The 13,254-nt window shown below is 37.9% G+C and overlaps 1 protein-coding gene across 1 annotated transcript in view; it reads right to left on the bottom strand.

The window, feature by feature from the left end:
- Positions 1-13,254, bottom strand: part of LOC104569478 (uncharacterized) — a 31,315-nt gene extending 18,061 nt beyond the window's left edge. Inside the window, exons 1-4 of the mRNA XM_088527827.1 lie at positions 13,219-13,254; positions 3,304-3,408; positions 1,406-1,492; positions 426-599 (exon numbers count right to left, since the gene is read on the bottom strand). Coding sequence (XP_088383953.1) covers positions 426-599; positions 1,406-1,492; positions 3,304-3,408; positions 13,219-13,254 — 402 coding nt within the window. The remainder of the gene's footprint in view (positions 1-425; positions 600-1,405; positions 1,493-3,303; positions 3,409-13,218) is intronic.

Below are 13,254 nucleotides of genomic sequence, written 5' to 3'. Positions count from 1 at the left end.
TCTCATTCTTTTTTTCTTAAATGCATCTATTTTTATAAATATTTAACTCATATAGACTGGAAAGAGCTATCTGGAAAAAATCAATTAAATTTCAGTTGTGCATGTCATCATCAGTTTTGCTTGCCTTTTTTAATACAGTCTCAGAACAACTACATTCAAGGTATAGTTGAAGAAATGCATCCATTTCCTCTTTATCAGTCCTTAGCAGGCCACGCATCTTCAATCACAGAGTGAAAATTAGCAAAGTCCTAAGGCCAAACTTTATCCTGACCTCACATTCCCTTTGCTCCATGAACAAACACATGTGGAATAAAGATATACACACTTCCATGTTAGCACAGCATGCAGCATAACAATGCTTATTTATGGTTGGGGCCTACCGGATATTACAGAAATATTGTTTGCTATCTATAATAATCTATTACCTTCCTTTTATCGTCAAGAGATACTGCTTCCAACTCATAATCTTGGCGCCCATGAAATACAATGCTGAAGCGCCTCCTTTCAGCATCTTCACAGGCTTTGACTTGTGAGAAGGGAAACTGTTTCTTAATAATTCCTTTTTCAATGTTAAAAATGGTCTTTGTGTTGAAATCAATCTGGAATAAAAAAATTCATCATTACCTTATTCCATCTTTTCTGTTCATTGAACAGGAGAGTATCTCCAATAACAAGTGCAAAGGTATTTAGATAAAGTACCAGCACAGAATATGTATCTATTTTGCCAATAAAAGATGACATTCCATCATCAAGATACTGTACTATATTTATTTTAGCTACAAAACAAATATATATTCATTGTTATTGTTTCTCTATATCTTTTGATAAATACACATCAATTTATCACTCTGAAGTATTATTATTATTTCTTTCATCTTACACACCCCAGGGTAAATTCTTCCCTTTCAGCAGTAGTGGCAGCACAAACTATTGGCATGACCAACTCAGCAGAGATTCAATTATATCGGATTCAACCTATGCCCCAGCACTAAAATGAAGTGAAGCTGGTTGCTCTTATCCAGCAGCTTCTGCGTCAGGAAAAAAAAAGGAATTCTATTGGGAGCTACTTTCTCACATAAACATTGTGGTGTTTTGCTTTAGACCTGACTGACACAGATTATTTCTTGTGTGTGTGTATTATATATTATATATATATGTATCTTTGTGTGTGTATATATACACATACGCCCATATACACACACGTATGTGTAGGGAGACTCAGTAGAGGAAGTGTCACTACTCCCAACATACTTTTAGTCTAAAAGGTAGAGAGCTGGTTCAGTATCTTGTACTGCTGTGATAGATTTTAATTATGGACATATACTGAACCACGGAATATACTAAACTAGTTTCATCACTCATTGAGTATGATGTATTTCTTCAAAAGTGAGAATTTTAAAATTACCTGCAAAATTCGTTTCTGCCACCGATAGTGTTTGTACTTGTAGATACTGAAGTTAAATTGTGAGCCAGTTAGCAAATCATGTGAATCCTGAAAACAAACAAACAAAAAAAATCAGCAGTACGTCCACTCTGCATTACCTTTTATCCACTAGATTCAATAGTGCTCTTAGGCTAAATCCCACTCTGCAAACCATGTTCAAGCAAAGCTGGAGGCTTTGCAGAGGAGCTGTGAAGATGCATGGCAATGCCTTTTTGCTCTGATTTTTACAAGTCCAAATACCCACAACTTCTGCTGAGTTAATAAAGGGATAAAAGATTGGGATGGAAGGCAAAAGTAGAGCTGAAAACAGGAGGGGAGGGTTTGCAGGGAGACGTGAGCAGAGTCCCTAGGACTGTACATTTCAAAACATATGTGTATAAGCAGTTTATTAAACAGACTGGCAAAAAAAGACCATATCTGACTTTAAAGAAAAATGTGTACAAATCCTTGAACAGGGTACAGTAAAAAGGCAAATACTTGTTCACACTGTACAAGCATATACATCTGCCATCTGGCCTCAGTGCTAGCTCTGCCACATGCACGATAACCTTTGAAAAAATATACTCAGTGTTGGTGCAGTGAAGGGATGGTCATGATAAAGCTATATTAAATTTGATTTTGTTCTAATAATTAGTCATCTCAATGGCTTTAGTAGAGCAGTAGTGCAGAAGGGACCTCTTCTGGCATGTTACTCTAACAGTCACTCTATAAAAAAGTGTCTTGCTAATTAGGGGATTTCCTCTGCAACAAAGGCATATCCTTTCAATTTGCATGCAGTGACAGGGCCTCTTTGGTGTAAAAAAATAAGAGGAAAGCTGAAATCTAACTTACAGTTATTCTTCCATCTCTCCTGCTTCATTTACCAGTATTGTAAGTTCTTAAACCAACAGTTATCTCCCAAAGTCTTGCTGTTAACTTATTTTTTCCTCCTGCACTAAAGAGGCTCTGAGATTCAGAATTGAGAATTTTTATTTTTTTAAGGGTTTTGTTTTGGGTTTTTTTTTGACTTGAAACATGCAGTAGGACTCATGATTGCTGGACATGTCTGCATATGGCTAAGAGCAAAATGGCCAAGAGCAAAAAAATGATAGCAATGGTAGTTTTTAGCTAATTTTAGATGTTTTTAAAGGATTTTAAATGAACAAAGAAAAGCTTTAATAGTAGAAAAAATGAAATATTTGTGTTTGATCTTTAAGAAATCTCTGGACTAGACCCTTTGGTCTTGCTGCCTATGCTCAGCAAAGGTTTGTTTTTGCAGGGTCAGAAAAAAAAAAAATAGTTCTTAGCCTTGTGACACTGATTCCGCTCTTGGCTGATGGAGGGTGACAGCCAACCAGAGGCTGAATTAGAATTCAGGTCCCAGTGCCCTAAACTTGGCATTTTGTGGCCATCCTGTGGAATGCATAACTGAGACACCCCAGACCCTGTGCTGAAGGCCCAAGGACAACACAACACCAGGAAGCCCCTCAGATCCACTGTTTTTCTGAGATTCTTTGGTGAATAACCAAGGATTTTGCTGTACCTACTTTTATTGGTACATACTTTTATCACCGCATTCAGAGACTAGGAAATATGTGAACACATTTAATCTACATTTAAACTAGATTTAACCTACTTAACATCGCTGTAGCCTCACCACTTACATGGGAATGTCACTTAAGATACAGGCAGCACAAGTGTGACAGAGGAGTCCAACCATGATTACCTGATCTGTTTGATTATAAGTGGGGTTTATAGGCTTGCATATTGGGACGATCTTTAAAAGAAGCACAGATATGCTCCTAATACACAAATAGGCCTTCCAGAATACACTCTTACACTTGAATGTCTTGCAAAACAGGTCAAAGCAGTGACCTTACCTTTTCAGCATACACCTCTTTCTGTGCCAAATGCAAAGCTCCCTCAATGCTCACTTCTTTATTTTTCACCATGTTCATAATTTTGAGGATTTTTTCTTGATTTAGCTGTAAAAAAAAGCCAATCAAATATTTTAAGGACTGATTTTTTAATCTGGCTAGTGAGGATACACAGTACTTGTGACACTTAGAGCTCCAATACCTGCCATAAAATTATAATTTCATTCATATTTTATGTTCTAACCTACCTAGCAAATACAATCTCTCTTTGAAACAGGGTGAGAGCCTACAAGATATCAAATATACAGGTACTTCTACAATTGTAAAAGATGGGGTGGTAACATCTGGAGGTAGAACCGCCAGGAGGAAATCTTTTTTACCTAGAAAATGTAGTAAGAAGTGAAAACATCAATTTTGCATGCTCACCTGTGTCTTACCCATAGTGTAAAATAGCGCATACAAATACCATGAAAGCTACATCAGGATCTTTGGAGATTTTCGGGGTGCAGACGCTGCAGCCGCTTTGCCAGGAGCACCAGCACTGCAGGGCACAGCCCCACAAGGAGCCCCACGGCCACCAGGTCCCAGAGCCAACATATCAATAACCCCTCATGTGACAGTGACCACAGACCGTTAAATCCACAAGTTACATTTTTTTTTCCAAGCCCCACTGTGTTAAACATGCTTAAGCTTAGGGAATTTCCAACATATGAATCTGCTCCTGATCAACAAATGCGCTATATTTTTTCACAGCCTACAAATAAAACTAGAGTAAAAGAAGAAATATTTTGTTTTCAAAGCCTCAGGATTTTCATTGCTAATATAAAGGTAACTTACGGCACAGCTCCCAGCTGCAAATAGCAATGCAAACATTGAGGAAAATAAAAGCAGTTTGGTAATTCATTTGTACCTGCTAAGGCGCATAAGGTTCCTACAGTGCCCTCCACGTCCTGGTTTTGAATTTTAAATGGCCATATATTTACACCACACATACACTGCATACGATTAGGTTTTAAGAAGAAAATTCCCCACTGAACAGTCCCTGCGTAAGCAAACAAGAATATGGATATAACTGAATTGGAAAAATAGGATATAACTGAATTGGAAAAATAGGATATAACTGAATTGGAAAAATAGGATATAACTGAATTGGAAAAATAGGATATAACTGAATTGGAAAAATAGGATATAACTGAATTGGAAAAATAGGATATAACTGAATTGGAAAAATAGGATATAACTGAATTGGAAAAATAGGATATAACTGAATTGGAAAAATAGGATATAACTGAATTGGAAAAATAGGATATAACTGAATTGGAAAAATAGAGCTTCCTTAGGCCTAAACTCTGCCAACTTTAACATGCAAAGTCCTATTTATACAGGACAGCTTTCCTGGTAAGTTTGTTGGTATGGTCACAACAGTTAGATCCTTTTGCACAGTAAAGGGTTGAAAAATTTGGCACCAGGATGAAAATGGTAACATAAAGCTTCATGTCATAGCACAGTCTGATTCATACAAACAAAAAACAATTTATCTCTTTCGCTTTAGTGCGCAATACAATGCTTTTACTTAATTTTCCTTTGACTTTGATTGCATTGTTTGACAGCACAATATATTGTGCATATTTGTAAGGATGTTTCCTAAGAGGGGCCAAAAAGCAAGAGTTGTAACTTGCAAAATGTGAAGTTTGGAACTTTTTTCTAGGCTATAGGTGACTCAGGTTACCATCCCTGTTCTCCTTCCTGCTAGCAGAGTCCACACTCTGCACTGCTTGAAGCCCTGGGCACATTAGGATTTGCATTTCCAACTAAATACTCCATCTTGGACCAAGAAACATTGCCACAATGTGCCTAACAAAATCGAAATTTTCGTGTAATTCACCACTGACAAAAAACAGATAGACTTCTCTTCTGCATTACTGAAAATTTTCCCAATCTCTTTTGTTTTGTTTTGACATACTATATGTAGAGTAAATGCATTATGGGTTCCACAAAAAATATATATATTCTTTTGCTTATTATCACCAGTCTCCTTTACTCTAGAATGAAGCTCTAAAACCCAAAAAAAACCTTCTAATTTTCTTAATAATGTATCAAGCAAGTGGTCGCATAAGCTAAGTGAATCATGTTATATATTGCAAATTGGGGCAGGTTAGTAAGTTACGCTGCTGACAGTTAATGCATTCCCCAGAGAGCACAGAAAAGACAGCCCTTGGTTCAGGTTATTTTTAACGGCACCCTGTTGTTCTAACGTCTCTGGTAACTCCCTCTCTCTGCACATCTGTAAGCAGGACAGAAACATTTCAAAAGATGAAAGAGGCAAAAAAGGCACTTTTCAGCTTATGAGATCTGTCAAAATTATTTGTCAGAAGTCTGTCTGGCTTGCTCAGGTTTGACAGCCGTGCGTTAGCATGGTATTTTTACTTGCAAGCAAGACTTGAGTAACAGATCCTGACCTTTATGGTTTTGTAACTGTGGGGTTTTTCTCCCAGCACATCACAATTTTTGTAATGCTCATTTTAATGTTTGTTTTGGTTGCATTTTTTTCTCAAAAAGAAATGATTTTTGTCAAATTATCCACTGAAATGCCACTAAGTCACATCGTGTTATATTGTCTGATGGAAAGTGACTGGTGCAACCAAATAGAACATTTTTATACAAGGTTGGATAACAAAATTGTTAAAAAAGAAAACAATGAATATTTCCATTTTGAAAAGTGCACATAAGGGAAAAACGTGAGTTTCCATTAATAATGTATTCCCTTATCTGCCAGGTTAAAGAAGTTGTTTAGTACAGATTAAAATTTTACTACCCACCCAAAACTCAGAATAAGTATATATCTGATTTGAGAGAAAAAATGAGCCTTCACAATTGAAGGAAAAGTGTGGGGCTCCAGGAAATCTCCCTATATCCATTATTCTGCAGATTTTTGGCCTGGACACGGTGTAAGGTGTGATTAATGGAGGGCTATGAGCTCTGTGGCTTGTTCTTGGCCCACAGCCGGGTCGCAGCCGCCTCGAGCCCCTTTGGAACCTCCTGCCCTTCCCCGGTTCCCCAGCCCATCTCACCAGGGGCTCTGCGGGCAGTGGGAGGTTGCACATATAGTCACCAGGATGGGATGAATACAACCCTAATGACTCCTCCTAGGCCTTCTGAGCACTGACCAAGCAGAAAGGGTTAAAGCCACTTTATCTGAACCTTTTAAAGCAGCCTGAACAAAGCAGCAGAAGGTAAGAAGGACTATGAGAAAGTTCATAGGAAAGGCTAACGCCTCCTTTATCTGCTTGCCTTACCATTGATCCCACAACACGCACCAGTGCAGGTCCCACCAAGCTCTTCCCTGCCCTCAGAGATACCAAGGCATGTCCACATGCAGGAGCTTTTGCTCAGCTCATTCCTATTCTGTGGACCATCACACCTGAATCATAATATGATAGCAATCTAATATAAAAAAAAAGATTATTTGCATGTGTGCACATCCGCCTCGGAGATGTAGAAATCTGGCTGTCAGTCAGCCCTACATATAATCTCTATTATTACAAATACTGGCACAACTCATGAGACCTTTTCTCGGGTGACAATCATATCTAAAATGCACTCAGCTCTATCATTTCCTGTGGCAACAAAGCCAAGTCAAGTAGAAATCCTGCTCCTTGTGCAAAAGGGGTGACATTTTCATTCTAAGCTAGTGAAGCCAGCCATTGCTAAGCATTTCTTACCTTGCTCCTCGCTACATATTAACAGTTAAACTTGCTCCTCTGCTCCAAGAGGCAAGACATAAAAGAGTTTCTGGCTGCTGTGGGACCCAGAATATGTTCTTCACCCTTCACACCACACAGAAGAATATTCTTTTTAGCACTGCAAAGGACCAGTTCTCCAAAAGACAGAGGGGCTCAGGCCAAGAAGGAAGATGCAAGCAGCAGCTGTGTCTGGCCTTACAGACATATCCTGAATTTCTGGGCGTAAATCAGACTGAATGCAAGTATTGCCACACAACATGAGACAGGCTGCTTTAACATGCATGCCTGAATTTTTTATATCTAGCAAAGGGTCATATTTTCATTTTACAGCCCAGCTTTTCAAAAATGTCTCTTACTAGCGGAAGATTCTGTATTCTATGCAGCAAAGCAGGATAAAGTGACTTTGAGGTGAAGCTTCTGGGTATTTTGTCTTGACTCCCTGCTTTCCAGCTACAGAACGCAACACTTTCTGCAAAGCAAATACAATAGAAAGACTTAAAAATAGGCGTTAGGATACAACGCAGTGATTAACTTATGATGAAATTTCAAGTAGCAACTTCTTTGCCTCAAACTGTTTTTAATCAAAAGCGCTGGCGGGGTTTATTATGAATATTTGCCTTGAATTCCATTCCGCCTGCATGTTGAAGATGCCATTTAGTTACTTCAAACACAATGGACACAATGGGGATTACTGTAAAAGTTCCAGTCTAATGTCCTCAACTTTTGTCTCTTGCTGCATTCACTGACACCAGCTGCAAATGTGCCCAAAGTTGACTGAACTGCCGCTTGCAGAAGAGCTGCTGTTTTCTAGGATAGGGTATCAGAAAAGCATACACTTGTAATTTACATGAAATAGCAGTACAGATGACTGATGTGATATTTTTATGTGACAAAACCATCTTTTGTAGCCAGTCATAAAGATTATTTGTCAAATAGTGCTGCTATTCATCAAATAAATTATCCATCTGTAATAATGTTTTGCATTATTTGTTCAGATCTATATCTGGCTGAATAATATCTGTCAAGATTTATTCAAAGAAGAAGATATTCATCAAAGAATAGCTTGATTTCCTTGAAAACCCTGAAAACTCTGCCAATTTCAATAGCAGCTGGAGGAGGCCAAAGATATTTTATTGTAATTTATTATTTTACTGGTATAACTCTACCTTGTTCCATTTTTGAATATTACTCCATATTGAGAAGTCTCAATAACTACACATTTCACAAAGTTCTCCCTGAAAAACTGATGATTTACAGCTCAAAATATGAAGCAATTATTTTGGTGTTTCCCTGGATCACCATTTAACAGACCTGGATATTCACAGCAGAATCCTGCTGTACTGACAGATTTGGAACCTGTTAGAAAACGATATTCACAAAGTAATTACCAGAGTTTCACTGTCAAAAATCAAAGGATGTGCTGAACAGTGTTGCACAGGAGGCTGACTTGGTTTTGTACTATTCCATGTTTTCATTAATGACCTGAGTGATAGACTAGAGGTTTTGTTTATTAAATTTGCAGAATTTGACATGAAAGCGGAGAGAACTGCAAGTTGCAAAGAGGAGTGAAATTCAAAACCAGCTTGACAAATTAGAGAAACAACAGCATGCAGCTCAACGAGTGAAAAAGTCTATACTTTGGCAGGCATTACCGGCTGTACAAAGACTGGCCGGAAAACAGATATTCTTCCGAAAAACGTCTACAAAATGTAGCTTAAATTAACATTATGGTTTTGTAACAAAAGGTGAGGAGGCCCCAGGGAGGTTATAAGCAGCAGTATAACTTGCAAAGCACAAAGGGATCTTCCCCATAGTCAGCAATAGCAAAGGGTCTTGATGGAATATTGTGTGAAGTTCATATCCTCAAAAAAGATATGGACGTGTTGGAGGAAGTTGAGATCAGGACAATGAGAATAGTTAGAGAAAGAAGAAACATTCCTTACAGGGAAAGAGTAAAAACACTGGGATTTCACAGCCTAGAGAAGACCGGAGGAAGTCAGTATATTCAAATACATAAACAACTGCTGCAGAAAAGCAAAGCAGGTTGTTCACTGCATGAAAGAGCAAGAATAAACAGATGTTAACTTAGAGCAAAAGGGGTTCAGCTTAGGTGTTTCCAGAAAGAGCAAGATAACAATAAGCAAAGACTAAAATCTCATCAGTAGCAATCAGTAAGACAAAAAAATCTTATGGACATTGGGGAATGCAAAAGTCTTAGATTGTGTTTTGAAAGGTCTCTTATTAAGCTTGTCTCATGCCTAATCGCATACTCATCTTAGCCATACTCTTCCACATTTGGTGTGCATATTAAGTCCAAGCCCAAATGCAAGGAACAGATGGTTTCATTGCTATTTTCAAGCATCATTTTTGGGAAAAACGGTGGTCAGAGATTTAAGAGATTTTAAAAACCTCCATTCAGCCTATGATGAGAGCTTACTTTCAATGCAGAGAGAGATGCTCCCTGAAAACCCATCCTTTCAAGAGAGCATATGCTACTTTATCAGAACTGACAGTCCTTGGCTGGGTATTACGCAGCCTCAGCATTACTGTTGTGATGAAGTACCAAGGAGCAAGACCTGTAAAGAAACCTTTTTCAGCAAGCTTTAGCTCATAAGAAATACAACGAGATTTTCCAAATTCTAACTCACATGGCCTGGATCCCATTTCAGCCAGGCTTGTACAAATGGCCAGGGCAGGATGAGGCAGGAAAGGGGATGCCCTCGGCTATGCGGAGAGCCCAAGCAGCAGCGCTTTGCACAGCAGGATTGAAGCAGCTCCCTTTAACAGTCCTCTCATCTCAAAAAGTGCAGAAAAGAGAACAGGGCACATTGTGCAGAAGGGATAGAGCTCAAACACGATTGCCACGGCAGCAGCCAGTCTGCTTCCCCCTTCACACCCTGCGGGTGCTAATCCTCTCTTGAGTTTACCTAGCACTGATAACTGCAGCCCAGGTGGATGTTTCCCACAGGCAATCTGGGAGAATGAAGAGACAGTTTTATACTTTTAAGCCTTCAAGTGAAAATTCACTACAGTCTCTCAATATTATGAGTTTTCCTCTCATTTTTTTTTATACACAATTCATTCCCATTGCTTTCATAGAAGAAATATAAATAAGAACCATTTTCTATCTAAAGGTATGCTCATCACTAAAATCCTTGAATTTATGATCTGCTGCCTCACCTGCATCATGTTAAAGAGCAGCAAGATTACATGAAACAATCTTACCATTATGTTTTGTTTTAATTACCTGCTAGTTTTTTTTTTCTCCTCACATAGCTACCAAAATAGGCCTCAAAATAGAAATTTAAACTGCAGAATGTTTAGGTATGACAGCAAGGCTTCTCTTTCTGAAAGTACATCCGAATAGCTGGTATGAATACTGTCATACAGGGGCACACAAGGAAATTGTTCCATGTATATGTGTGTGTATATGCATGTGTGTGCAGAGAGGCACCATACAATGAACAGTGAAACTGTTCATTTTTTTCTTACAGATTGCAATGATTAAGACATTAACTGTACCAGTTATTTCATGTTAAAAGTATCTCTGATCAAAATGCTACTATGAATGGCTGGAGAAATCTTTTATGGAAAGCCTCACATTACAATTGGTGTTACAAAGGCTGGAGGCAGAAATCTCAATAAAAATGCAGGCGTTCCCAGGGTGAACTAGTTCCCAGCTTACTCAAACAACCGTTTGCATGATGAATGGCCAAAGTGCTTAGCATAAATTCACTCCGTTTTCATTTTTCACTTCATACTTAAACCATTATTAAATCAGGTTTACACCCTCTTCCCCTGTCGGTTTGTTTTCCTTCAAAATGTTAAAGTTCACAGAACCAAGCTACATCAACAAATACAAAGTGAAATCTTTTTTTGAAAAAAAAGAAAGATTGTTATGTAATAAGAAACTTCTATATCTTGATAAATATTCTAGCTGGAATGAATTGAATGGGAGCAATCTGAATTAACTAAGTAGATGCAGATTGCCTTTGAAATAGCTACTACAGAAAGATCTATACTAGATACGCCAAATACAAGAGTAAAACTCCCATTGATTTTGGTGCCCTGCCACCAAACTAACATGAAGTAAATGTCCTGAATTTATTAAGCAATCCTTTCTGGTTTCAAAAGAGAACCTGATAACCAGATAACAGAACCTGATTCATTGCCTATTTTCTTGTTATATCCTGATAAAACTTCAGTGTTATACTACCTAACACACCGTAACAGAATAGCGAAGGCAATTGACAGAAGTATTTCGGTTTGTAACTAAAATAATAATGTTCTGTGCTTTTAGTTACGGTAATTAAAATTACCCACAGTGATAAGAACTGCTGAGGATTACCATATTTGTTTATTAACACAATAGTCCAATTAGTTCTGTGATGATTACCAGACTATTAAATAGTAACATCTAATTACTTTGCAGAAAAGCATGCATATTTCAATTCACAGGCTTACAATCTCATCATGCAACATAATGTCTTGTAAAGTAAAGATATATATCATGCAAGAATTTGGCTGCTAAAATTCTTAAAAGTTGATCATGACTGCATTAATTATGCATAATATAGATCACATTGGTTAATACATACTAAGTGATGAGGATGAAGTGCAGTAGAGTTCAGCACCTATTCTGTGCATCTTTATGTCACTATTTTTGAGTGTCTGTGAATCCTATATTAATTAGTAGAAAAAATAATCAAGAAATTGTTCTTCAAGTTCTATTAGATCTTAGAAGATTTATGTTCTAGTGAGCATCTATCCGCTGACATATTTTGGTATATTGTAGCCTGGGCTTTGGAGATTTTTCCTCATTAAAGCTGTTGTGCAAAGATGCAGCTTACGGTCAGTTTGACCCCAGATCCTGCCTGTGGGTTGACAAAGCAAAGACCAGAATTGACATTCGAAACTCCAGACAAGGTTATATTTTTCAGGATCTTTTGTTATTTTACCCGTGTGAAGGTTATTTAAAAGAAAGACTGACAAGAATTTTTGACTGGTTACCATTTCCTACTTTCTAATTCTCATTCATGTAAACCCTCTTTGGTAGCAAACATTTGGTTGTTCCCACATATGTTGTTCCAGACACTGTCAGTAATATATGGTATATGAAATGAGAGCAATGATTCACAAGATGAACCTCAAGCCTGTGAGCCACTGCTAAGCAGTAAACACAGACTGTGGACAGTAAAGAAAAAAATCTGTGAGCTTTCACCACCACCATCGTCAAAAGTTCTCCGAAGGGATCTCAGTGCCCCAGCATGTTACTGGGCTGAATAGTGCTGGATGCAACCTGCAATTTAACTAGACTTTGGAGTTGTTAATTCATGTGAAGCAATTAATATCTGTCAGGCTACATGACTCATCTTAGGTGACCTGTTATAGTGCCCTCAGCAAAATATTTGAAGGCATGGATGTTGTACGGAGGTAGCCCAAGGCAGAATTTTGGCCTGTGCCCATCTTTCCCTCAGCTAGAGAGCAGTAAAGAGGTTTCATGCTCTATATGTAATTGCTCTGGGTTTGTCTAGAGCCTTATCTAGTAAATCTGCTCAACGAGCATCTCATGCTTCTCAATGAGAAAGTGAGACCATGCAAACAGGGCTGGATTCTCCCCAGCTCTCCGGTTCTGCTCCGTATGCACAATACCGAATGCAGGCTTGGCTAGCAAGTATCTGCAGACACTCCCAGACAAATTCAATAGTGCTGCCAAGTGATGTATTTTCAATTTTGGCATATCAGTCACATCATATTTGAGTATAAATATCAAAAGACTATTTTTGGTTGTAATATAAAATATTTTTCCCCTTCAATTACCATATGATTTTTTTAGTGCTGATAATACATAGTATCAATAGTTCCTCTCAGATATAATAATAGAAAGACTGATTTTCTCTCCTTCTCCCTTTCTTTATATCAGGAAAACCTTACACATTTCAACTTTAAGAACACACAGCTCAAAAATGTTGTTTTATGACCACGCTCTGCAAACACTTTCTGATATTAAGCTAGTCTGAGCTTGTTTCATACAATAATCAATTACATTAAACAATCCACTGCAAAATCCTTGCCAATAAAACATAAAGCCATTTTCAGTTTCTGATATGCAGTGTCTTCAGTTATACACAACAAATAGAACTTTCACATAAGGCATAACCATTTCTGCCTTTACCTGTGAAAAAGTGTCTTGTGTCCTTGTGTTGTCCAT

This window comes from Tinamus guttatus, unplaced genomic scaffold (assembly GCF_059628265.1).
Source record: "Tinamus guttatus ecotype Peru unplaced genomic scaffold, ASM5962826v1 Tinamus_guttatus_pri_ptg000027l, whole genome shotgun sequence".
In the NCBI taxonomy this organism is placed as follows: Eukaryota; Metazoa; Chordata; class Aves; order Tinamiformes; family Tinamidae; genus Tinamus; species Tinamus guttatus.
Note: the sequence above shows the minus strand (reverse complement) of the source record. Positions and strands in the feature narration are given on the sequence as shown.